The following is a 27,895-nucleotide window of genomic DNA, read 5'->3' on the forward strand; positions in this document are numbered from 1 at the left end:
TTGATTGCCTGGAATATTTTAAAATCCTGAATTAATTATCAAACAGCATTAATAAGGGTCTTGATAGGGCAAACCGGAAAATCCTCAATCGAGCTGGATTTAGAGGCGTCGAAAACTCATCAAAATGGTTCGAAGAAAACATCCTCTATACACTTGAATTCTTGATTCGAAAACTAATTGTAGAGTAACTTAAAAATTCCCGATTCGTTCGATCAGATAAGCTTGAACGGTAAACCTTTTCGCTCGTAGTGAGGTTTCTTTTGCAGTTTTTTAGGTTTTTTTCGCCTCGTATTTTTGGAACATTGGTCTTGCTATCAATCTAATTTTTTGACAGCGTATTCGAGCAACACTTTAACAAATCTATATTTAACAATATCGCTTGTAATGGCATAAAGAAGAAACATTTTTGGAGGGATACTGATTGGCTTCGACCCGAAGTTTAAGCTCTAATCGCGATAAATGGTAGCTATATTAAAGCTATAAAAAAATAGCTAGGGATGATATTTACAGCTTATATAAAAAAAAAAAAAAAAAACTGTATTGATATATCTGTTTTAGGCACAAGCTCCTAAAGAAATCGGATACTAAATATTTTGATATATGTATATTGCGAACGTTGTAGCTATCGCTAGTCACAGAATTTTTCTAATTGTGCTTAACGTTCTAGTAGCGTGACAGAAATATTGTTATTAAACAATTAAAAAACCAGAAAAGTGTTTTTCGACCAACGTTAGAGTTGCTTTATTTTATTCTGCTGTTGTTGATACATCACAGTCTCAGACAAGTCAAGACAATATAAGATTAAAAGATCTTGCTAAAAAGTCGCATTTTTGGAATTTACAAATCATCATGGTCATCAATGGTCATCTGTTTCATAATAATATTTGCCATAATAACTAAATAATCCAATAGTTATCATCGTCGTCATAGCGGCTGTTAGTAAGACTGTTTTTACATATGTATTTATCAATATATAATAACATTATGTATTGAATAATGCCAAAACTATTTAAGAGTAAATACAACATTTCTCACATATACTGTATGTAGTGTGAAGATTTTGTAACGTTATTAATATTTTTTTTGTGTATATTTGTGTGTTAACAGTCTTCGATAACATAGTTATTGTTTATCGGTATGAATACTGCATAAAACGCTTTAATGCCTTCATGCAACATTAAGGCCCATTATTAAGTGGATTCACAGCGTGACGTGCATATCTAGACCCTTGAGGTTGTCAAAGACTCATTAGTTGCAAGCAGGAAATAGGAACTTGATTTCCTCTACCGATATCGTACACAGCATTAACTTCTTGCGTACAACAGTTGTTATACAAAATGTTTTAAGCATCGCATTTTTCAGCTGGGCATCCGGTAAATTCACGGTTGTTTGTGGCAAAGTTGTTGTTACTTCAATTTAAGCGTCGATTTTTTATTTGAAACGCCAATGCACAGAATAATAATTAGACTACTTTACCGTGCCAATTATTTCGGTTTTAAGTTCACTAAAGCATGTTCATTTATCTCTCGTTATGTCAATGGACAAGCTGTTGCCTGATTGTGGAAATAATCCGCCGGACCTTACCAATCCTCACGTTGGGTTGCCCTCCCCCCCGCGCTAATTAGCCTCTATTATCTTAGATGTGATTAAATCTTGTTGCTATACAAAAGTTATCTACTATAAGACAATATTACAGTAGAAAAACTGGCTAGCTACGGGGATAAGATATGAAAGAAGGCTAAACCCAGACGTTTATGCGCAACATTTCGATGTTATTCCGATTTCACGTTAACTCACGCCGCCTGTAGTCGGCTATAAGTACTCATACAGTATGTACCTATGTACATAGTAACAAACGCAGGCTGTACAACAGTAGCTACAAGTATAGCTACCTGTATAATGAACAAAATCGCGGAGCACGCGCCCACACAAACATGCAGACTCACACATAAACACACATCCTGCAGTGCTCCATTGGTTATACCATCTAAATAAACGTTGTGTACATTAGGTAGCAAAAGGAAAAATGCGTTCCCTCTTCCGCTGATCATTTTGATCACATGAAAATGATTATCGTTTGCATTCGTGCCCCATATAGAAGTTACTGTCCGAAAATCAGCCGTAGATGACTTAGAGAAGCGGGAACTGTTTCGGCTTTTTATATTAGACATCTAACAAATTTCCATTTCGTGCAAGACCGCGTGTTCGTAGCGGGTACGACTACGCGTCCAGCTAGTTGCAGTCTCTAATTGAAACTCAAAATAGTATCATATTCCTATAATACGTATTTCTATAAAGTAGAAACACAGGTCTAAACTTACGCTTAGCGACAATAGGTCAGCAAATTATATACAGCGTTGCCTTTTAAAGGCACGGGTAACTAGGAACGATTCGAAGTGCTTCTGTGAACAACAACTGCCGTTTCAGTGATTTTTATATATGGTTCAATGGCTACTTTCGGCTGAGCCATTCATCCGAACGTGACAGACAGACAGACAGACAGACAGACAAACAAACAAACACACTTACGGTTAGCGATCAACTAACCGTTAACACCGTTATTATCCCTCTGATCAATTGTCCCGTATAATAACAATAGTATTATTAATAATAATATGTATAGGACAATTATATCTCAGTTCACAGTCATTTGCCATGTAGACCTATACTAGTCTCAACACATATGGGTACTAGTAATCATCACTTTATATATGATTATTACTATGTTTCTTTTTTTTTGTTGTAATCCCAGGTCTGGATAGGGCTTAATTCGTTTCGTTTCGAGTTGAATTCTGGGACGACGCATATGTTCAGTGATGATGAAAAGTTACAATCGGTATATTATTAGATAGAGGTACAGTAAATCAAATACTAGTGCACTAGTTAATAGTACGAAGAAACATATGATTCTTTAACATTAAACATTTGATACTTGAAATCAAACGAATTGAGTGTTGGCATCTGCTTTTCCACATAAACGGCACTAAAGTACTACGATATAGCTGACCGAACCTGTACCTAACTTGTATACCTACTGCTCATGTCATTTTTACAAATCTCAGTATCTCTTATCTCTAATAAAAGTTCATCGTCATCTACTCTCTGTCGATCACTAGTGAAATTGACACACATTTAGTTTTTTTCTTGCTGTCGAGACACTCGTTTTTATGATGACCCTTAGCAACAAGGACTCGAGTTGTTAGATAAACTTTTACCTTTAGCGCTTGTCAACGGCAAAGGTGACCTGTGCACCATAAAGTGTCCACCGCTCACGTCCGGCATCGCCTTCAGGCATTCCCATAACTGGCTCCCAGCACGAAACGAACCGTGTGTCTATGCCCGGGTTCGAATCTAGACCACAACGTGTCCCAAAGATTACTTTCCCAGAAATAGATTTAGCTTCAACATTTAATCGTAACTGTAGTTTTCAAAAAGAAAGTAAGAATCTTTTGGCTGCCCGCTCTTTTAGATAATAGGGGTAGTCCATGATCTTTGTGCCCGAACTAATAGCGCTATTGAGTTTAGTTATTCGAATAAATTTGACAAGTTTCGCTTGTAGTCCTTGTCTCGAAATTAATTGATTTAAGCACCTTCATACGGAAATCCCTAAACATGTCCACGTTTGATGTCTTTTTAGCCAACTGTTGAAACACTGATGTGGCACATTTTTCCGATACAATTTGTCGGTCAGAGTGTCGAAGGCGTCAAGAGGATTTGAAAGAATACATTATTGTAAAAATGGTTTTAGGTTTTTCTCAGGAAAGACAGATCTCTGTATCATATGATAAGAATATATATATTATGGATTTACGAATAATATATTTAGCTATAGGTGAGGAAAGCACTTACAACACTGATCACAGGAAACATACGTCTGCTGTTGACGAGTAAGGAAATCGGCCAGATCAAGCCGGCCTGCAGTAATGAAGAAGCCACACTTTTCCGGCGTTGTTCGCTGTCATAAGACAAGTTGTAGCACTGCGTCAGTATCCTTTAGATGATAACGGAGGCCAAAACATAACTTCAACGTTCAGTGACAAAATAGATAATACACTATTAAATATTCTCAACTGGTGCTGCAGCAAGAAATTGAAGAATATTTACGCAAGGCATTTATGCGCTCTGCTTATATGAATTTTTAGAGCATGTCAGTGATGACAACATATTATGGGTACCTGGATTTAAGTAGCGATGAGCTCTTTACCAAACTTCGCATTTTCTGGGCGGGTTCATAGGGCTCGTGGGTTTGCATTTGTATGTCTTCGAAAACTCGACAGAGTTCGAGAGGGTCCCAATTACTCTGCATAACATATGTAAGCCGATAACGATTTAATCTGAATAAAACGCCTCAAAAATATATCTTACTAAAATCGGGAGTCTGTTTGTAAAACGAGTTTGCTCTTAGATGAGTTACTAAAACGAAGAATGCACATGGAAAAGAAGGTTCCTTGGCTTGGATTTAATCTTGAAAATCTTCATGAGCTTTTTCAATTGATTTTCTATAGACGTTTCGAAGAAAGGACAAATCTTTTTTTATTAACTTAGTGAGAGTTTATTAACTTAGTAACACACTCACCGGTACTTAGCCGGAGAGTGAGCATCGACGAGAACCTGCATATGTGTCGCCTCAGGCGTTTCCGTCGAACACCATACCTATAGCAGAAGTACGAGAAGTATGTCTTTAACTAGCAGTATAGTAAAGGAACAGGAGCTACTATCAAATGATTGGCAAAATGAGCGAGAGGAAAAGCCATAACTAAACGCATTCTCTGATGGCGAGCGATATACGTATAATAAAATTTTCATATTCTTCAAAATCAGTTATTATATGTACCGATACACAGATATAGGGCTCCTCAAAAGCCTGTGTAGAAGTCATTTTATATTGCTAAGGCAGCATGGGATACGCAGCTAATAACAATCAAGAAACATACTTGTAACGGATGCAACCTAATACCCACTTAAATAATGAATACCCTCTAATTATTCCCCCACTTATAATATATATATATATATATATATATATATATATTAAAAATATAATATTTAACTTAATAATAGGTACGCGTTCATTCGCTATAGTTGATGCCGCAAAAAAGTCAGCTCCTTCTACCACAAAACAATAAACCCAACATGACAAAAATCAACTATTGTCTAATATCTTCACGCAAAACAAATCTCCACTGATATTATGAATTTCTTTTTAACAACAACAACTTTTAACGACAACCAAGTAGATATTTAGGAGAAAACTGAAGATCCTCAATAGAGTATTAGCTTTTAAGGGATCAAAAGTACTCTGACACTGAATTTTTGCACGTGATGTACCTATGAGACACTTTAATGAGTTCACACCGTGCCTTGGGATGTTCGAAGATGTCTAATGAATTGTTCAGGTCTTCAACTGAAACTATAATCATTGTGAATGATGATTATATTAAGATAAAAGGAGCAAAACGTCTAGCACACGCAAAACTCTTAAGACATCTGTTTTCATTGCCCTAAGAACAATTCAACTGCTAGGCCAAAAACTAACAACATGCCAACTAGAGTTTTTGACTCTGACCGCATGCAAACTAGAAGCTAGTTATTATGTACTCTCTTGGCCCTAACACTCAGCCATTGCTATCAACTATGCTGCATCCGTGCAACATTCCCGTGTTCTCGTTCCCCTTGCAACTCAGTATGCAAACGGTCTAGTGCCTCAATGTCCTCGCTGAAGGGCCTACCAATAGGCAACTGTGTCGTAACTACGGGCCGTAACCACAGCCTTCAAATGGTTCCGGACCCTTCGAATTTTCGCCCTTCGTCGTCGTACGTCACTTTTGCGTTTTCTTTTCGAAATCCAAATTCGGATATGCTTCGAACTGGATGGTCAGTTGGCTGGTTAGAGATCTCATAGATCGGTTGCTTCTATAGAGTTGGTCGAGCTTCCACCGAATTGTGAATGACTAAGCAGCTGCTTCAACTTGTTGGCCGGTGACTATGGCCCCTATGCTCTAAGCGCGTCCAAACTAGCAGCTATATATATATGGCTGCTAGCAGGTCGTGAGCCAAGCGTGTGGATATCTGCCAGAAGTCGCCCGCGCTTGATCTGATTTGAAGATCGGCCCAGAGGAAGCGCGGGAAAGCTTCTAAGTAAGGCTGTACAAACGTTTTCTTCTGGAGAAAACCGATTCGCCGGAACGCTTTTTCCATCGTTACAAGCGAAATGTTCAGCCAGGTCGTAAGTACTAAGCAATCTTTGCCAAGTTGTGAAACTAGAGTTAACTACTGTGTTCTTGGGTAACAGTTGAAGGATGGAGAGATCAGCATCTTACGCTAACGATTTCACCGTAACGATAATAACTTCCTATGCTGAGTTAGTCCCGGAAATGTAAAATTATTTTCCGGAAAAGTACAACCTTCCAGAGCAATATGTGGGCACCATCGAGCTCGACGGCGGGAACTAGCCCGTCAGCTCGATTATTATGAAGTTTCATAACGATGCTAACCTTGCAGTGCATCAACTGGCGAGCCAGTTAGACAGCAGTGGTCAGTGTACTGAGAGAAGGCTGGAAAAGAGGCAGTTTCAATAGTTAAATAAAGCATGCTTTGCCATTCCAGCGCACTTCCGCAGGCGACTGAAACCTTTACTGTCATGAGGATCATTCAGACGCTAAAAAAACTCGTTGGTATATGATACCATTGTCCGGAGAGAGAAATTTGTGGCAGTGCGCAGCTTCGACGTAAGCTAACTTGCCGGAGGTGTACAGACGCAATTTCTACATATACATATCCGTTAAAGCAACACCAAGTTCAAGACGACGGTCCCGTTATGAGGTCCTGTTGCCGCAGATTTGTGCGAGGCAGGCCTTCGATGTCGCAGACCGGTAGTTACGCCACGAGCAATCAAAGCGAGATTGTATACAGGCTTATAAAGTCGGACGCAAAAAGACATTAGTTGCTAAGTGAGGCTACCTCATCGCATAAGCGTAGCTGTAAGTTAATATGAAAATTCAGAAAAAAGGATCGGTGACCAGTGGCATACCTGTGCGAAACCAACGTAGAATAATTGTTCGTGCGTAAGATTCACTCCAGGCAGCGGAGCAAACTCGGTGTTTGACTGAAGCCAACCTCGGTACGCCTATAAATTATTTTTCGGAATCGAGACATACGTTAGCTAGATTGTCTGCTTCCTTTGTTATGACACTCCAACTAACTGGGTGTTCCGGTCAGCTCGACCCAGATCACAAGTGTTTCACGATTACATTGAGCTAATTCTGTTAGAATTTCGTTCTAGGGCTGGGCCGATTGCGTGAATAAAGAATGAGTTTCTTTCTTCCATAGAACATAATTTTGGTAAGTTGATAATTCGGTCAAGAGGCGCTAGATTTTGTTTTTACATCCAAATAAGTTAATTATTTTCCAAGTTCTACTATGTGGGCCCAGCATTGGATTCTAGATTTTTTTTAATGTTCACTTGTTTACAGCACTTGGAAATCTGCAATTACTGCACATGCTTCAGTAATCCGAAGCCTTGTTTTTCCGTTCGAAATAATTTTCACTATGTTTAGTATAGCCATGCCACGACTTCTCCGAGTTCAAAGTAGTTTAAGGGGCGTAAAATTGGATTTTATAGAACGATTCTTGCCGAAATTGTTGCGAATGGGTGTACATTGATGCGGAAGCTTGAAAACAAATCAGCTGAAACGGCGAAAGGTGACGAATGCAACACAATATTGAGACCTCCTCTGGCAGAGTGCAGAACAACCATGAGAGGTAACGTATTTGATGTTAGATGAGGTAGATTTCACGGTCAATGTTAGTCATTTCTACGAGGGGCAGTGTGCTAACAGACAGATGTCAATAGATGGATAAGACAACTAAAATAGAGAAAATGACACCGGACTACTAACGGAGCCGCTACTACGACGGGGTACTCGTAATGGAGCTGTAGTTTACGTTACGTTAGGGTTACCAATCGCTCAAGCAGAGTAATATAACTATATTAGTATAGCGGCGCAAGGGATTATTTGAAATAGGAAAATATCACTAGCTGCTACTGGAATTTGTGTTACAGCAATACCTCAGGATAATTGCTATAGCTAGACCACTGCAAAAGTGCAGGTCTAAGGTATATCGAGTCCACATATAGATTAAAGCACTCATAGCATTTGTTCATAGAACAGGCAGTAATGAGTCAAGTTTGTGTTGTAGCTCACTATAAGATAGGCGTAATACTAATACGTCTGGTTACTTCATTCGATCTTAGAACGGTGTGAAGCGTCGAAGTCGAAATGGCGTGCGGTATGTAATGCTAGGACCTTACAATATATCGTAACTAAGTAATCCGTTCAATGTTTATATCTTCTTTACCCATCATCTCTATTTCTTTTAAACCTATTATAGGTTAATATTTATTTTAGAATGTATCGATGCTCTTATTTGCGAAAGCAGACACTCACATGAAAAGCTGCTTTGAGCCCACCATTGTCGGCCATGTTTTCGCCGAGAGTACTCTTTCCATTTATCTGAAACGGCATCAACTAGCGATGTTACCGAAATGGCGAAAAAATTTCTAGCACATCTTAGCAGTTGACTAAATAGGTCTCAAAGCCTAAAATGCTATACGTCAGGAGCTTCGTCTCACGATCGAGCATTATCTAATCAGTTATCAGGCAATGAACAGGGCCGAACGGCGACGAACCGAATCATTGTTGAGCTTGTACGACGAGTACTGGTCAATGAAACACTTAGCCCGCTGTTGAAAGGCTTCGATAGTACGGTTGTTCCACCACTGCTTTAAGTTCCCTGTAAATGATGGTGCACTGATAACTAACAGACATTTTACATTACATTACATGGCCTCCAGTTGAATCCTATCGAATCCCGTTAATAACTAGTTTGCAGGACAAATATGTCATGCTACGAAGCTTCTAAATAACCTTTGAACAAAGAGATAGTCTTAAATCTTAGAAGATTATTATCCAAGCCATAAAGATCTCCTTTTACACATTTATTTACCTTTGACAGATTTATTTACTTGAGTTGAGCAAATCTAGTAACAGAAAGTGTAGAACAACTTTAAATAGGTGAGCGTTCTGCACAACCACTTATGTAATATCAATTAAATACAAGTTGATTCCTCGGTTCGGTATAGTAGTTCGTCTATGAGACTGCAACCGGCGGTGCTCGTCATGCGTACAAACTGATGACATATTAAAGTCCTCACAGTTTTTGTGTGCTTCAAATGAGCTAGATAAAAACAAGTTACGATTAAATTGCTACATCGTAGCAAATTATCTCGTTCAAGGCTTGTTCGAAAGGAACCAAAAAATGTCAGTGACACATCATATAATAGGAGTGTGAAAATGCAGCTCTATAAACGCAGATCTCTAAAAGTTCAAACATATCAACAATGTACCTTCTTTATCATATTCACGGCCTTGATCGTCGAAGGCGTGCGTCAGCTCATGTCCCATAACCACTCCCATTGCTCCAAAATTGAGTGATCTACTTCGCAACAATGATACATCAGACGGATTAGTGAAACGTGTTAGGACGTGAAAGTCGCAGTACGATAATTACTAAGCTACAAAAACAATAAGGCAAAGAAAGTCTAGGTAAGGTGTTGCTAACACATCGAGGCACATTTGTCAGAGTATATACTAAACATTTTGTAATAATATCGTTCCGAGAGATAGTTTTGATTTGTATCTTGTATTGGTTTCTTGTTTTCAATTTAGATTTATCAATTAGGCTTCATGTTTTCGCTTTATCTGTTTACCTTGGATAGTTCTTGTCATAGAAAGGAGCCTGTAGTATTCCTGCCGGAAACACAATTTGGTTCTTCGACGGCGTATAATACGCATTTACCTAGCAACAGGACATCTGCGGTTAGGATACAGAAGACGTATCAACAGCGGTCTACAAATATTTTAACTTTACACAATGATTGTCATTCAAGGTGTCTCTAGCCTAATTAATAACTGAGCTTGATAGGTAGCATCCAAGAGGCTTGCCTGTTTGTTCCTTCGTGGTTTAATTACTGAATTGTCCTGTATATAGAGTGACACCAAGCGCATCGCAATACTGTTAGCTCAAAAATTTGTTGTTAGGTACAACTATTACAGAAGCATTGTGATTCAGCCTATAACAAACGGGGCTTATGATCGATCAGACGGCTTACATACGTGAACTAATAAGAAACTACCTGAATAGGGCTCATGTCCCATTCCCCACGTTGAGAGGGCCTTTGCAGTCTTCGCATGTTCTTAAGCAGCATCCATTGCGATATTCGTAAGTTATTATCGAAGTACTCGGCTTCTCTCATTTCCAGTCCCTCGAATTTGGCGTCCAGCTTATCACGGTCCGAGATAAATGAAGGGAACCCAATCATATCGGTGACGTGATCCGCCTATGTCATCGGTAATCGATAGCAAACAATTCAAATGGCTCGAATTAAATATACATCGGGGCCATTCGAAGCTTATTTGAGTCATGAAAATCTTATTTAGCAATGCTGTCTATATATGGCTTGACCTATATGTCTTAGCGGGCGCGCTGTCGGTAACATCTACTCCCCGGCTGTTGCCTGTTGCCAAGCGTACGTGACACATACTAATTGCAAAGGAAGCCTACCTTAGTAGATCTATCGGTTTCCCACCTTGTCTTTAGCGAGCTCCCTTGTCTCGTCGTCCATCCAGTTAAGATACGGAAGGTTCTCCTTGAATGCATTTTTCACCTCTCGAACCATTTGCTCCGCCTGTGTTATGATTTAAAGGTTAGCTGCGGCATTGTCCTATACAATTGAGCTTGTCCAGTTCCCAATCTTGATTAGGCGTGCCAGTGAGTTTTGTACTCAAACAGTAGTTAGAAAAACTAGCTAGAAATCTGACGAGTAAAGAATTGTGTTCTTCAATTTATATATAAGATGCCACGTCTGACCTGACATACACACATATAGGAGAACTGTCATTTTCAAAAGTACAGATATTAACAGCGTGCATACCACTGGCTTAGACTGTTCATCAAAAACCTCTCTCACAAACATCGAGCTGAGAGCGAGGCCAAGTACGTTATTTGTGTCACTGATGCACTGACGCCACGTTGCTTCCGCCCCATCTGCGCCCATAAGAGCGCGTTGCAAGACTCTTTGTGCCTCTCGAAACGAGGGCGCCAGCGCACCCACGAGAGAATTCACAGTCTGCCAGCCGATATAATTGGCCAGCGTTCTATAACGGAAAAGTAACGGAGTAATGCGTCCAAAGAATTAGTCTCCACAATGATATCGACAGCTTAAATCCAAATTTCGTTCTTTTTTTCTTGGTATTTGTTATCTAGTTCAGTGGGACCAATCGGAAGGTTTGTCATTTTTAGGGATAACCGTAATCTAAGGAGCATAAACAACTTGAGAGTTACACTGAAACTTTTATTAATATATTAATAACACTAAAGAATTAATTTATGTTCTAACAGGGATAAAAATGATGACATATATCTCGTCGAAATAACACAACGATCTGTTCTACCTACATTTTTCCAGTTGGTTTTGCCAAGATGTCCTTTATGATAACAGAGAGTTGTCGAAAATAGGACGGTACAAGAACGACCACCTCGGTACGGCCGGTTACCGAGATGTTCACCTAAATGATGCATGCAGCTCAAGGTTATTTGTATTCATTGTGTTTATAAAGTTTACGGCACAAATCTATGATAATCGTTAACCGAAAGAGAAGTCAAACTTCGTATATAAGAAATTATTATTTGTATAGTAAGTCTCAGATACCGCTTATGCACAGTATTTCTGGTCTTCCCCTACCAGAGAAAAGCCGCTCCTGAAGAACGAAACCCAATCGATGAATGAGGCAAGTCTTTGAAGATCCATTATGCGCATTTTGTTGTATAATGCCTTTGGCAGAAAACATATAACACATTGCATTTAAGTAAAATTATACTAGAAGTCTCTTTTTACCATCATGTATTAAACTTCAAATGTTTCAAAAAAGGAAAAGTTAGTGCGAGGTTTTAAAAGGTTCTATTAAACTCGTCACAGAGTATCACGACGACTACGGTATCGAAATGTGCTGGGATACCAAGCGTGCGTACTCTATATTTTCTCATTACAGCTTGTTCTAAATTTTTCCATGACCATTCAGATTAGCATCCAAAAAGTCGCAGATTACCTTTTCATCCCGACGTTCGTCCTCGGGCATAGTCACTTCGGCCATGCGCAGCTCAAGATTCACGATAGATTCAGCTTGTGTCTTCGCTTCTTCTTCGTTACTGCCCATAAGGACTCCAACCTAAGATTTTTAGCATTACTGGTCAGGTAGACGACTCAGTTATTTATATTTGAGTATGTGCGATTTATGACAGTGTTTAAAGAAACAAATTCAGCGTTTGCGTGTATTCGGTGTCAGTCAGCCTAAATACTAGAAATGATTTGAGCAATGAGTTAGCCTGCAATGAGGTTTCACAAACGATATCCGGAACTTTCATTAGTTTTTAAATTGGTCGTCGTCTAACTAGTCTAGTTGAAAATAGAGCAGTATACTCGAATATTTCTTTTGCCAAGAGACAATTTCAGTAGATAACACACGTTCTTCATTTCCAAACTGATGCGCAACAGGATCTTGATAGAGAAGAAGTCAACTTCTATCGAGAAGAACTTTGATCAGTAACTCAAGCAAGACAAAGAACGATTTCATGCGTATTTCAATCTGAAACTCGTGAAGATAATTTCAGCAACGAAAAGCAACAAACAGTAGAAGGTAATGCTCGATACGTCGATAGATCAGTAATTTCTTTGCAGTAACTGGACTTGGTTGGTTATGAAGTAGAACAATATAAAGGTTATATGCCATAGCATATTTTCTTTTTACAAAAAGGGGTTTTTCCATACAAAATGTGGGCTGTAAACTGTGGAGTTCTGGCCACATGTTGTTCGTAAACTTAACGTTATAGGGCAACTGTTTCACTTATTAGTTTTAGGTTCCGTACATACGCCTATGTACCTGTGTTATATACTGCTTTAAGGCCGTAACAGTTTTTTCTCGATCGGTTTTATTTAAGTAGTAATCTCGGGAAGGTAACGTTAATCCTCCTTGGTCCAACTGCAATCAAATCGTAAAGAACTTATATTGAATTAAAATACAGATAAATATATATAGCGTATGATGTTGCTGGGCGTATAGAGTGCCGCTGTAAAAGTTGAAACCTATACTAAGAAACACTGCGATAAGTTCATCATTGCCTCATTGCCGTACCTCTTTGGACACGTTACTCTACTCTAGAGTATTTTTTACGGGCTTTTGAACAAAATGAAAGGACAAGAACCCACTACGTTACGACGAAAGAATTGAGCAAGTAATTAATAAATATTTATACGCACCGTAATAATGTGTCGTGATGAGTTCCTTTCATCGGGCGCAACCATCCAGGCAAAAAAAACGCTACGGGAGTAAGTGTTCTGAGCGAGCTCTATAGCAGACTGGAGCTTCCATGACGTTACGTTAAAACCCGATGATGAAATGTTCCAACCACCGAGTTGCTAAGAAGTTACGCAAAAACGGATTATATCAGTATCCCAGCCAACAGACTATAATTATCCCTTTTATTATCATCGGATAGACTAAAATTGAAATAGGACAGAACATTATTACCGACAACAGTTCATCGATAGGCGTAGAACCCAAAGCTTCGATAGTGCTGTTTTGATCCAAACATGACAGATAATACGTTTTAGCCAGTCGCTCTGCCACGGAGTTCGTAGGCCGGGTATCGTCATCTGCAAAATTTGAGTGGTACCTATGTTCAATTTTATGTGATTAAACAAAGAAACCAACATGTACTAAATGCTTGATTTCACAAGTAGTATATAATGGCTTAGGCGAGCTTTACTCAATATTGGTTTACCATTTATTAATGTCGATCTGTGGGTACAAACGAATTCAGTTACTTGACCAGCTTGTCCCACATTTATGGACGTAAGCTAAATATAATAGAAAATATAATACTTACCAAGGATATTCTTCATCACTAGCTGATTCTCTTGCCACAATTTTCCAAATGTGCTCCATATTGATTTTCCATCAGGCAAAGGGTTTTGCTTCACCCAACCCCCGCAAGCAAACTCGTAGAAATCGTCGCAGGGGTCTACCTAAAACGCAAATGACAGGCATTCAAGGTTAGTCGTTTTTGAATTTTTAAATACAATTCTATAAGAATTTCCTAATATACAAAAACAGGATGCTTTAACTGTTATCCGTTCTACAATATTGGCCTTTAGCATTAATTAAAACGACACAGTATTTGAAATAATTAGGCTGTAACATAGGTAATATCGTTTTCCTTACTTAGCACAAGTCGCAACGTAATACGCTCGTCGTCCGTCTCTCCAATGTCAATCGATTCATTTCTTTTCATCAGATTTTTTCGGGCCTATGGTTAAAAAGCTCGTCCAGCTAGTTTTTGTCATCACGCTAAAGTGTACGGGTACTAATTTAACTTGCCAGTGATTAGAGGAAATGGTATTTGTTGGCACCGGGTCCAAAAAAGCTTTTTCTTAAAATTTTGTAGGGCCGCTTTAACTACACCTGCTATACGTGATTTCCCATCGTCGTCATGGCAAACAGGTTTGTTTTGCTTATCGTGTCCTCTTTGTTGCATAGACTCATTAGACTCAACCCACCGCGGCTGTCTAAGGATTTATATTAAATGCCTTGTCTTTGCCAAGCATACAATTAGCGCATAAGGCTTCTCAGCAGATGCAAGTCATGATCTTATTCGGACGGAAATTTAGTCTAACTCTGGACTTAAAAATATCCCCCACGGGTAGACAGCCTTTTCCTTGCCTTATGTCGACTTAGTGTCACCCATAACTGTGCACAAATCTGTCACTGTGGTCGCTAGCTGCCTGCTACCGGGCAAGATGTTGGACCATTATAAAAAGTTTGTTGTGTTTTTTTTCACTCGGTTTTTGAAAACACACAAGCTTCTCATTTTTGAGTAAATCTCATAGGCGTTAAGAGCCTGCTGATAATCACATGACCGCGGTTCATTTGCTAGCCCAATTCACAAGCTTTTTTGCCCGCCCTCTTCGTTTTGAAGTCGCTTTACGTAATTCGTATCGGCTGGGTGATGCCATTTTCCAGTTTCAAATTGACATTATTCAAGCTTACAAGCCACGTTTGAGTATTTCTCTCGTGCATGAAGCAGCTGCTTGACCTAGATAAAAAGCAAACTAATAAAGGTGTAGAAAGTTAATGTTAGGTCATGACCTTTCGTTGGGTATGACCGCTTTGTGCCTGCTAATATAAAATAGAACTACAATAGATCTATAAAGCTTAAACCTTATACAGAGTGTCAATCCGCCACTTGTCAAAGCTGATGTCAGTTTGGGCGCAAGGTGTGAAAAACGTTAACAAGTGAACGTTCTGCAAGAAATTAGTAAATCACGACTACCTTAACACTGGCTGCAATCACAGATCAGGCTCGGGGCTTCACAAGAAACATATGTCTGCCCACCATGGAGTTCATGGTAGAAAAAAAAGGCTTATCAAAGCTAGACCCACAAAACTAACCGAGATAAACGACGCTTAAAGGTTAGGTTTGCAGGACGGACAGAAAAACAGTTTCTTCAGCCTGGCCATTGGCTCCTCTTGCGCGGTAGGAAAACCGCGGCCTAGCGCCTCAGTGGCCAAAGCCATTTTCTAGAGATACTCTCTGTTGCATTATATTAACTGAAGAGTCGGATTGTTGGAGAGACGTATAGAAAACAAAAGAGAATTAGTGAGAAGTGGTCTTGAAAAAACTATTTCCACTCGTTGGGGCTAAGTCCCACACTGATCGGCTCACACTAGATACACGTTGTTCTGCTCAACCTAGTCGCGCTTAAATAGCGTTTCTCTACCCCCTTAAAAAACAAAATTAGAAAAAAAGACTGCTTGGCTTTACGTGAGATCAGTACCAAGAAATGTGGCTGATAAATTGAGACGTGGTTTGACGCTGCAACCTGTCCCCGTCGGTTATGATAACGACCCCGTAAATATTAAAAAAAAAAAACTGTCACATAAATAGTGGTTCGCTGAAAGTAGCGACGTCCCCTGTAATACCATACGAATGTTGGAGCTCTAATAAAGAAATCATTAAAAAAAACGTTCCAAAGATAGAGTTGAGAGAGAATTTTTAAAAAAGTCGAGAAAAACACGACGTTTATTTAGCGAATGAGCAAAGATTATTCTATTTGATACTAGTATATAAAAGATGAGGAAGCTGATCTCAGTGGATGCTTCCTTCAATGATAAAGAAAAATTACTTAGACTAACAGTTCCAAAGAACACTACGCAATTATATATTTAAGTCAACAGCTTGATACGACACGTGAAAACATTAATAATAATTACTACAGACACTATTTCAACCAAGAGATATATATTATCTAGACAGATAGATATATTTGCATATTTGTTAAGCATAATAATGCCCCTACTGTATCGAGAAATAAAAAAGTTTGCCACCATCATCTCTTGCAGTTTTTGTTTGCTTATGACTGACTAATGACACTTCGTTTAGCTCATGTAAACTAAACGTGAGAAGTCGAGCAGAAAGCAACCATTTGCAGTCATGTTTTACCCTATTACATAATCTACCTTTTTAACGACTGTGACTATACGTATTTGGTTGAAAAGCTCAATACAATTACCTGAAATTGCTTAGAAATAACATAATAAGCTGCTCGTAAGTAGAACACACATAGTCAACTAAGTAGTGGTTGTGTGTTGTTAGCGCGTGAGCTGACATTTTTCGTAAAAAATAGTCTTCTTAGTGATACGATAGCGCCTCTCCCATGGCATATTTCTATTCGGAGTCGACTGTAAGACAAACACATAATCTCCCATCGCTCACGATGCATACCTACAGAACTTTATGCACTTATAAAAAGTTTTGTTTTATGTATGAAGCAGTCATATATCCGATACTGTTCATTAATCGAAGCTTAGCAGCTTATAGGCTTGTTAACATTAAACGGGTTTACCGTAGACTGCTCATTCAACTAAATATCTCTATATATATATGTCACATGTCTGAGGTAATAACATGAATTTTAAAGCCAAGATTCGACAATGGTAGATGTGCTAAAATAGCCAAAATGTCCTTATTCAGACTCAGAATAGAGCGCCTTAAAAATGAGTGAAATTTCTGTAAAAAATCGCTATATTTAACCATTTTATTACGACAGGCACACAATTCACACACGTTCCAAGCCTATATAGAACGTGTGCTTCCTATGATCAAGGTGCATTACTAGGAGTAATGGTCCTAAACATGGATAATCACGTAGAGACAACATCCACTACCAGCTAGTTTTAAACCATTTGAAGAAACCAGGCTGCACAAAAGAGTTCGACATTTGCGTGCCAACGGAATTGATGCAAAAGATACCACTCGATCGTATTTCTGTCTGCGAAGCTCTACAGAAATGCAACGGCACTGAACCCCTCTTAAAGTGGTTGACCACAAGTGACCAATTAATAAAAATGCACTCTACTATCTATGGCAATTTCCAGACAGAAAACGGTACTAGATGTTTGGTAAAGTCGGAAAGGATCATGGATTACGAGTTACTGCTGCCTGCCAAAACGATTAATTGGACCCTTGTTAATGACGGGATTGCAACAAAGCATCGGAAAAATAGTCCGGAATCAGTGAACAGGAAAGGCACAGTATTCCCGAATAAAAAAAACTGGAAGGAACTTCGGGTTCGAACTTTTAATGCACACACCGAATAATGCAGTTCTTTTACCATTGGACTATCGTTTGTTTTGATCTGAACAGAACTTTCTTAATAATGTTAGTTCTACTTTAATGATAGGATGCAAAGATCACCTGCCACATTTTAAGCACAGAAGCTCTTTGGTGATGGGATGATGCTGGAACTAGAAAATTGTAATATTTACATCACTTACTTACCTGATTAGCCATTCATGGACTATCATAAACGACAGCTGATACAGCTCTTTGTCGAGCGGAGCATACTTGTTTTCTTCAACATTGTTTTGGAAACTCCATTATATTTACATTTCGTATGTTATATCTCTCGTAGATATAATAACTACATATTTTCTTATTAAGGGTACATTTAATTCTTTGCTAGCAATGGCCTGTTTTTAAGAAATGGCATTTTTTCAGTAGGAACGTCTATCTTTTGCACCCGATTTCAACGTCGGATTTCGTTTTCTGCTCAGTAAAGGTACAACGAGATTAGAGAAGAAAGAAGCAGGAAGCGTACTTCGCAGTCATGCTTAGATACACTGCAAACAAGCACTGGAAAGATAAGGGAGAAACTAGTCATGTTATAACCCGATAGTTGCTGACAGTGGGCCATACCTTGTGGTTCATAGCTGAAAGAATGGCACTTGCGACCGTTATACATTCAGGGGCAAGGCAGACGCCCGGAACTGCGTGGGTCGAAATGGTCATGTGTGTCCCTCGGGTGAATCCGTTCGGTCCGAAAAGAAAGACTGCTAGCAATGCGGCCGATGAAAACATCAACAATATGGTCAGGCAGCATTCATACGTTGTACACTGATGGCCGCACAAGCCATGTCTTCTCCTGGAAATACACGGCTAACATGTTTAAGCTTCCATATTTGCGTTGATAGCGAGTGGCTTTCCTTGAGATGCTTCCCTCGATGCTATGCGCACAAAGCTGTTGAGGCTAAGATAGTTTGGGTAAAGGTAGATTTCGGTAAAGGTAGAGATTGAAATACGAAAAGGGTACAGAATATGGCTGCACACATGTTAAAAGTTGTTGTTTACTTAAAAGCCAATGGTCCATGCTTTGCACACCTCCTCTCAATAACTAATACACAAGAGAAGACGAATGATTATAAAACAATCTGTAGGAAAGCGATGGCACTGATAAAAGCATCGCATCGCCTATATTGACACACAACGATCATCTGGGTCGTTGTTAACCCTGCGCATAGCCTTGTGTTTAAAGGTTCGTAGCATAACTTTGAATATGATTACTGAGTAAACGCTCACCGAAAGTGGAGTCCAGACAGGGAGATCGATGGTCTCGAGGGATCGTGTCCAACGTTAAGCACTGTACTACTACCATCGAGGGCTGGCGATATTCCACCACCCAAACCTCCTACTCCAACAGCTGATCCAACTCCCGATGGGACGCTGCCTCCCCCGGCTGACACCTCATCTTCGTCGAAAGACGCTCGTTTATAGCGTGCTGCCTGCTAAAGGGACAAAACCATTGCGTTAGACATTGAGTATGCTGTGTACAATAATTAATCTGTTATTGTACATAGAAAATTTTTAAATCGAATCCCAAATCTTGAAACGTAAACGATCTGAAAAAAAAATTTTAAAAAGTATTTAATAATAAATGACAATGAAACAAGCGGATGTAATAAAAACGGCAATTCATGTTACCTATATCTAGCTATACCTATATATATATATATATATATAGGTATACAATATATGAGATGTAAAATAGAACCCAATCTAAGCTTGGTTGTGTTGTTATTCTTCAAACTGCTATTCTTCTACGTAAACACAGGTCAAGGCAAGGACAACGTACTGACTGAGGGGTATCTGCTGTCTTTGAGACTTCCTTCGATAGAAGCAACAGGTGAAAGTAACGCTCACTTTACTAGGATTTCGAAGGTGAAAAATAGAATATTATTTATCAAATGGACAATATAATTTCATCCTAAATGGTCATCGATGTTCACTGAAATTCATCATTCAACCAGCAACACAGATCGAATGAAGGCGACCATAATGATCATTTACGTCGAATCAGAAGCATACAAGCTCAGACAGTCCGATATAGAATATATTATCTCGGCAATTACGAAACTTCTTGCGTTTTTATTTGCTGGGAAGAAGATCTGTTCAAGGCTGTCAGGTCTAGGTCCAAAGCTATTAATATTGTGCAGTGGTGAGTTCAAAGGCGATTAAGGGTCCCGTGCTATTTACGGACACATCTAGTCAAACATTACCCATGCAACTAAAAAGGCGGACATGAAACAGCCACTTAACAAATGGACAGTTTACTTACCGGCTTTAACTGAATACCGTTCATTTTTCTGTAACAAATACAAAACATTGGTTAATTGCAATAGTTTTTATGTTAGGACATTGGCAGTTCGTACGCGTCTACGGCCGGCTTCGGTCCTAGACCATCTCACGTGTTCTAAGTGTAGTAAGCAGCCATATTATCACTACCCGTTAAGGACACCAGTGCCTTCAATCACTAACCTATATCTAGATGACATATATCGTAGCCATTCTTCTAAGATCAGTGGTATATTGTAAGATCAGATATTGTAGTTGAATTAAAAGCTGTGCCAAATAGCAAGGAGAAGTACGAGGAACGGGTTTCCTATTCTAAAGCAATTAAGTAAGTCTAAATGAACTTAATACCATTACATAACATACCGGACGGGGACAAATCTGGTTCTGTGCTGGAGGCCAGCTGTTCGATGCAACGCTTAACGTTTAGTAAGAAATGTCAGACTCGAATGAATTAGTTGGACCAAATTGGTTACGTCAAAGAGGTCTGAGGTAGAAACATTTTTTTTTTTACTATTTTTCGGTGAGGGTCGTTTGAGTAGGTGCTATTCTGGTCTGTTCCTTGCACGTTCTTGGCAACAGAGAAAACTACGATATATATTTTAATTAATACTCACACATCTGTAGATAATTAATTGAATTGTAACGACACCCAAATCTCCTTCCTGATAGACCTGTTTTCATTTATTTATTATTTACCTCTGTAGACTCGACATGCGATTTACTATATATATATATATATATATATATATATATATGTAACAAGCTGCAGCATAATTAAGTCATAATCCGATGTTGCTGCTTAGCCCGAAGTAACTACTGTGGCATCAACTGATAGTGGTCAACTTCTTAAGTTACTATTTAAGTTGATCGTGAGCAATAACGGTTTCACTTGTTACGTGTGACAGCACAATGCTATTAATCAACAAAAAACCGTCTACATTTGTTGCTAGCTTTTAGATGTGTACACCAGTGGTATTCCACGATATCTGTATATTTACTATCATCCGCAGCTGTAATACTTTGCAATCCTATAACGCACTTCGCCTTGTTCGCTAACTGAGGGGCGTCTGAAAGCGCCTTTGGTCGGCGAGGCTACATAAATCTGTGGTTTATAAGCTGACTCACGGTGAGGGAGAGGGGCAAGCCAGTGCAGGCAGCCGTGAATTCGAGAATATGGCATAGTGTAAAAATCTGTATTCACTCAAATTTATAGTAACGCATCGATAACCGATTAAAGTAATCTTCAGATATCGCGGATTAAGTTAAAACAATTTAATTGGCTATAAAAGTTCGCTGAGTATAAAGTCAATGCTAAGTTATTCGAGTGCGTTAATCAGAGCAGTAGTAATCGAGGCTCTTGAAGCGTCCCGATCGTAGCCTTCCCGTGTTTAAACAAATTTAGCTATCTTGGGATATTTAGAGGGTCAGTTATAGTGACCATCACAAATCGCGCACACAAACGCATACCTGGGTAATGATGTGCAGGCGCGAATGGAAGGTTATTGTTAAATTGCCATGTCTCGCTCGCCACCGCATTTAGAGTTTATGATTTGATTATAGGCTCAACTAATCTCTAAAGGTTTACGTTAAAGGACAGATTAACAGATACCTGAGCACATGCTTACGACACGTTTGGGTAGGTTATTCTATGAAATTGCAGTATAGAAAGAAGGAAAAACAAAAGAAAGGCAAAAGTTTCGCGCCCTTGTTGTGTCCAGGCAATCTCTTAATCACTGCCGTCTACCATCAAACGAGTCGACAATTCTTTAGCCTCGGGTAAATAGCCAGCCCGACAAAATGAGACGACAAATCTAAATTCTCTGCCGGCAGTCTGAACAGATGGAATTAGTTGTAAAAACAGCGCACGTATAATCCATTACGCTTCCATAACGGCAAAAAAACACCGCTCCAATGCATTTGCAATACAGCTTTTGCGGAATATTAACGAATATCAACTTGAACTATATACTTAAACACACGATTAGCTAACCTGAATTATCTTGTCCTAACCTAATATCTGTTTTTCGTTTTTTGTATAGTCATTAGCAAAGTTGACACGAACGTAAAGACGCAAACATATTGTTCGCCATTAAGCACAGGGTTTACTATGATAAATTAGAAGGAGACGGTTGTACTCAGGGCGTTTGACCGCAAAACTGGGCAGACACGCGTTGGATGGTCGGACAAGACTCACAGTCTTTTGCACGTGTTACGCTCTGATTGATAAAATGAGATACGCAGTTGTTCAGTAGGACACAACGCTTTCCAGAAAAGTCCAATACCACAAAGAAGTGTGCCACAAAGTAACCCTTTATTTCAGATTTGCGGGAGACATTTAGCTCATGTTGTGTAAATCTAATGGATATTTATTGACTACTTCTAACTAGTAGTTCAATCCATCTATCAATTTTCTGAATCTAATGGTTATGGATTTTCTGTTCGAAGACATCTTTGTTTAGCAGATAAAGGTACGGCAGTAATAGACCAGGTCACCATTAAAAAAGTCTTCGGTAGAAATGTATTTACGAAGCGAAAGGAAAACGACAACCTTAAGAATGAGCCGGTTAGGTTCACAAAATGTTACTTGTGACTCTGACGGACTTAGCCAGGATACATAAATAGGCTCAGGATCGGGTTGCGCTCAGGAGAAACAAACTTTAGCACCGCCCAAGCTAGCTGGAGAAGCAGGAAGCCACGAAGACGTGCAGAACAGCCACGGCAGGCAAAGCAGGATGCACGCGAGAAGACATAAATCACACACTGGAGGAAATGCAGAATGGCTAAGGTATTTTGCGAAGGCTTGAGGACGCAGGATATATAGGAGAAGTAACGCAATAGTAAAATAGAAGCGGTCACCTCCTGAAGCCTGCACGAACATGCCGCTAGCCAGGTTGAACACCATACAGGATGGAGAGCTTCGAGCAATACTGACCTAGAATAAACATCCCAAAAACATTAATCTAATTCACCGGACAGTTTACCTCTTCCATTTTGTCAAAGAGTTAGGGAGAGGCCATTACCGTGGAGACCCACCATAGTCCCGTAAGTCTAGACAGTCTACTGGCAACTAAAAATACACCAATGCAGGCTGCTCATTGTTAGGAAGTAGGAAAACAAGAAAACCTTAACGAAGACGTTACAATCATTTTAGTAATGATCAAAAAACAAGCAGCGAGTTTCGCTTAACAATGGAAGGCGCATGTGTAGCGAAGTAGATATGCGAAAAAAAAAGAGCGACACTGATTTTGTAAGATCCGGGAAAGAAAACAGAAAATAGATAGCGGGGGGTCACGGTTTCTCTAATACAAAAATTAGGAAAACCTGTATTCGCTAGACGAACACTAACACCTTCATTATGTGCGTGGATTATATTTTCGTACTATTTTAGGTGCAGGGAGATCGGCCACTTAGAGAGAACCTGTCATAGGGGACAATAGGAGCAAATAAGGTACCATAAATGTTGTACATTAGGTTATGAGGCCAAAAGCCGCAATCAGAGAGCGAAACGTTATAACTGCGGAGAACGGAAGACACGAAAGCTAAGTTACCCTGCCAACTCTTGAGAGTGCTTCACATAAAGACAATACTTTAACAGAGGACAAGTGAATCGAGAGTGTTAAGTAAAGGCCTTGAAAACTCAAGGGGAAAAAACTTACTCTACGGCGGAAACAATCTAACTACGGGCGGCAACGGAAGAAAAAGTGACGAGTCCTGCGCGAGCCAGTGACGTCGCACAGCCATCGGAAAGTTAGAAGTACAATGATGAGTTTGTCCAATATAATAAAATAATGGGGGGACAGAATCAGTTATATTATTGTCCAACAATGAAAACTTTAAAATTAATCCTTTTTATTACTTCAAGATGACACCAGTTGTCCTTTACCGATCGCGTAAGGCTCACGACCCATTGTAAGCTGGAGCACAAAAAGAAGGGTAGAAAATTCTATAGTTATTAGTAGGCCGAACAGGATGTAGCTGAAACGCAAGCGAGATCAAACCTGCTTTGATGACGAAAATGTGACGCAAGGCTTTAAATCACAGTAGTCCTGATCGCAAAAGCATAGGATATGCGAAAGAAATGAATATGGACAGAAACTAAACATGGACTTACCGAGCTTAGCTGTTATATCTCGCTAAACAAGAGGATGTAAGGATTTAAAGACTTCGTCGAATATGTAACGAAAAAGTAAAGAGAGCAGAATAAAAAAATACTAGTGAAAGATATCTCAGTCGGCCTTAACCTGATGGGGAAACGTTAAGGCAATAATAGAAAGAGGCCAGGAAATGAAAGAATTATCAGCCAAGCGAGGCATGGCCTTTGCCAACCATGGCCTTTCACCCATTTTTGAGACAGGTGAGATGGCCTCTTACCTAGATCTCACACTCAAAGGCGACAACATAACGGAAACGGCGGCTTTGGAAGGCAGAGATAGCTCATCATAGGCGAACGTTTTCAACAGAAGCAATGCCAAAGTTGCTAAGCGTAGCCGGACTGGCAGCAGGAAAACCATCCACTCCAGTGGCAGAGGTCTACCCAAGGGATGGTCCCATCGCCATACCTCTGGCCTGAACAAACGGTTCAAAGGAAATCATGGCGTTATTACTCTCTATTTGAGAGATATCTTAACTTTTAGTCTTCCCTATTGTTTATAACCATTTTTCGTTATAAACAATAGGGAAGACTCAAAGTATTTTATGTGCAGCGTGTGACACGGATGCAGTCTTCCGTTGTCTAGCCCTTTTCGAAGTAGCTCGCAGACTAGTCGCTGCACTCCCAACAACAATGACACAGCTGGTCACTGGAATGGTCGAGAGCGACGACATGTAACATCGGCACAACCAACGGGTATAGTAAACGAGAATGTAGTAAGGAGAACGACCGATTTCAAAGGAGAAAAGAAAAAGCTGTTCCTCAGGACGTCGGCGAGCCCAGCGAAAAGGAAATGTGTACTTAGACTCTTTTTTGATTGGCCGAACTCAGTAAAAGCTAACAGGTAAAAATGGTCGCGCCTCAACAGCACCGATACAACGTATAGACGGTTCCAGTCGGAATTGAAAAGGGTCGGCTAGGTGCCACACCGTAAACTCACACATAAGGCCTGACGTTGGTGCGTTCGCCATTTGACACAGTTGAACAAAGAGGATATAATAATTATATTTTTTTTGAAAGCATGGTTTATTCCATCTCATTGACACTGATACATACAGTGAAATGTAATATGTAAAGTTGCGGAAGTCGTGCACAAACCGGTATTTTATTCTATAGATTACACTTTACTATTTTATGGCCTTACACTGACATGAGGCACTGATGTGTGTTTGCTTATTTTAGCTTACTCAGTTTTAACGATCGTGCTCAATTGAATCGCCTGGAAAATGGGCTCTGGTTTGTAGCGTTCTCATAGATTTCGTATAGTACGACGTCACTACTGAAGTATGTTCTCTGTATCTAATACATAGGAAAATGTTACACGACCGCGTTTATTTTACTTTATAACATGTTCTATTCTGTGTGCAGGTAAACAGCGGAGAATATTCATCCAAAAAGGTAATCTTGATAGCGTTCAGCCATTCCCTAATAGCTTTCCCGCAGTATACTTGAAATACAGTTGAGAAAAGCTACTCGTTCTACACGATTTTCACACTCATGATATATCAGTGCCAGCGATGCCGATGGCCGCTTCATAAATGCTGGTGTAACATTGTACTCAGACAAAAAGGCAAAAAGGTTTCCGGTTTATGACCAATCAAATGAACCTCACGCTGTATAGGAAAACGCAAGAACTTCTCCCTTTACAGGAAGAAGTGTTTAGCCGATCGGCTCCATGTTCCGTACGCTTCCATATCATGGCAAAACTTTAGCGACCTCGAAAAATCAGCTTAATCCAACTATTTTAAGGGATCGTGTCATGTCTGATTATCGAAGAGACATAGAAAATGGTAACTTCGCTTTTTTTCTTACACAAGAAAAGTGTATAGGTTAACGCCGTCTTACTTATGAGAAATCTGGTGGTTCAACCTTTACGCCAGTTGATCGACGATAGCTGTAGACCAAAACAGAGTAAACGCACGTAAACTACGTTTTATGTAAATCAAGGTTTATCCAAGACAGACGTGTCCTACCTCGAAGCTTTTGTAATATTTATAATGTGTTATGGCAGATCACCTGTAATCGACCATCTACTGTATTTCAGTTATCAGGTAACGTGGTCAGAGCAAAACGTGAGTAAACTGGAATCGCTTCTCCTGCCTCTCACTTATCGCTCGTAACACGTAAATGATTAAGAAGTATTAACAATTAATTAAGTACACCGACACTAAATCAGAAATCGCTTAAGTTACAGAGATTTTTTGAATTACACACAAAGAGCTAAACAGAAAAATTGAACTCAGCATATCTAATTGATATAATGATAAATAGATAACCTAAATGATAATAAAATCTATACTATACGTATCATTTCTATATTATAATAGATCAAATACGTATAGCGTGCAATCCTTAGGGAATTGTATAACCCTGCACTCGCGCAACTTTGTCCGTCAACTAACAACTATAATCATACTAATAAAAACTGTTGTTTTTGTTGTTGATGCCGTAAGGTGATAAGCTATCTATTTACATAAGCTACCTGAAAATCGATCGACTTACGGCGAGTATGTGACGAGCAAGTCGATCTTGTCGATCGGTGTGCGTGCAGAAGCCAGTTTTTCTCTTGGGCGTTCCAACACGGCAAAATCTACGACACTAATACGATCCTACAACGCGTCTCTCTGAACTGTATGCAGCTCAATGCAAGTCCTCGGTCTATTTCACTCAGTCGTTCAAGACAGAAACAAAGAACGATGAAGTTCATGTAAGTTCGGCAACTACAAAATAATCTGCACCCACTGCCCGGTACACGGTCTCTATTCTACCCTTGTTCAATTTATTCTTGCCGCTGCTGATTCTCCGCCGTCGTCATCAACTTACCCACCTGCTCGTCAAAGCAGTAGGCAGCTGCACCTGGCGCCCACCGAGGTAAAAACCGTTTGCACGAATGCTATACGCAACCGATACTACTCTTGAGAAATATGCTAATAATAAGCTTTCTCACGCTATTAATACTACGAGAACTATGAAACTACTGGTTGGGTCGCTATTGCATGTCCTGCATTGCATCGCATTTCATCGGTTCTAAACATTTTCGCCTGCGCCGCTTTGACCAAGGTCACTAATGTGCGCCTTGCATTCGTTAAATCGTTCGTGATGCCTAATTGTACGGCCAACACAGTTTAACACAATGGAAGAATCAGACCCAATTGACGCGCACCCGATGCTGAAGCACTCGTGCCGGTCATATGCCGGTTGCCCTCTGCACTTCGACGGCACCTGAGGAGCAGCTCTTTCGTCTCTAGCCACCTCTCTACGAGATGCGTGCGCAAACAAAGATGAAGACAGCACGGCCAATTCCCCACCGCATGCTGTGCCTGCACAGCGCGCCGGCCAATATGGACTCCTCTGGCGAGGGCCTGGCAGCTTGCCTAACAAACGCCCCCAAAGGAAGTGGTGCACTCAGCAGTCCGGCATATGAGCGTTCAATGTAATACCAGCTTCTCAATCTGATTTGTCCGAGCGCCCCTTTCAACGTTAACTCACGTTCCCTTTGGCTATCAACAGTCAGATAGAGGACGAAGCATCGTTAGTAGATCGACTGATCCCCAATAACAGCATCTATTCAACGTTGGACTGGATTAAGGGGTAAACATTCGCATCTTTTCAGGAGAGCCGAAAGGGGGCGCTATCGGCTGTTGCCAGGAGCTAAGAGAA

General features: G+C 39.8%; 1 protein-coding gene across 23 annotated transcripts; it reads right to left on the reverse strand.

Annotated features, from left to right (window-relative positions):
- Nucleotides 1-714: 714 nt before the first annotated feature.
- Nucleotides 715-27,818, reverse strand: LOC111252725 (endothelin-converting enzyme homolog). Of its 23 annotated transcripts, none has more exons than XM_086973735.1 (23): nt 20,782-21,077; nt 20,069-20,096; nt 19,033-19,238; nt 18,373-18,598; nt 14,005-14,143; nt 13,647-13,771; nt 13,376-13,534; nt 12,999-13,097; nt 12,168-12,287; nt 11,804-11,893; nt 11,518-11,627; nt 10,994-11,216; nt 10,649-10,747; nt 10,196-10,399; nt 9,770-9,858; nt 9,407-9,495; nt 8,690-8,793; nt 8,448-8,513; nt 7,031-7,126; nt 4,577-4,653; nt 4,176-4,300; nt 3,850-3,991; nt 715-3,351 (listed from the first exon to the last, which is right to left on the reverse strand). In XM_086973735.1, the coding sequence occupies exons 1-21, from the start codon at nt 20,796-20,798 to the stop codon at nt 4,201-4,203; spliced, it is 2,466 nt and encodes an 821-aa protein (XP_086829861.1). In that variant the 5' UTR covers nt 20,799-21,077; the 3' UTR covers nt 715-3,351; nt 3,850-3,991; nt 4,176-4,200. The 23 variants fall into 23 exon arrangements, with proteins under 23 accessions (XP_086829861.1, XP_086829855.1, XP_086829853.1 ...); XM_086973729.1 differs by lacking the exon at nt 4,176-4,300 and having other exon boundaries at nt 715-2,461; nt 3,216-3,351; nt 3,850-3,955; nt 8,690-8,817; nt 9,407-9,498; XM_086973727.1 differs by lacking the exon at nt 4,176-4,300 and having other exon boundaries at nt 715-2,792; nt 3,216-3,351; nt 3,850-3,955; nt 8,690-8,817; nt 9,407-9,498.
- Between the last annotated feature and the right edge of the window lie 77 nt (nt 27,819-27,895).

Source organism: Varroa destructor, unplaced genomic scaffold, assembly GCF_002443255.2.
Source record: "Varroa destructor unplaced genomic scaffold, Vdes_3.0 BEIS01000006.1, whole genome shotgun sequence".
Classification (NCBI taxonomy): domain Eukaryota; kingdom Metazoa; phylum Arthropoda; class Arachnida; order Mesostigmata; family Varroidae; genus Varroa; species Varroa destructor.

Coding starts and splice junctions, on each gene's coding strand:
- LOC111252725 (XM_086973715.1), bottom strand. Junction 18,599..19,032: donor CTGTCTGGACTCCACTTTCG/GTGAGCGTTTAC, acceptor GTGTATTTCCAG/GAGAAGACATGGCTTGTGCG. Junction 3,653..3,849: donor TGTTTCCTGTGATCAGTGTT/GTAAGTGCTTTC, acceptor GTGCCACATCAG/TGTTTCAACAGTTGGCTAAA.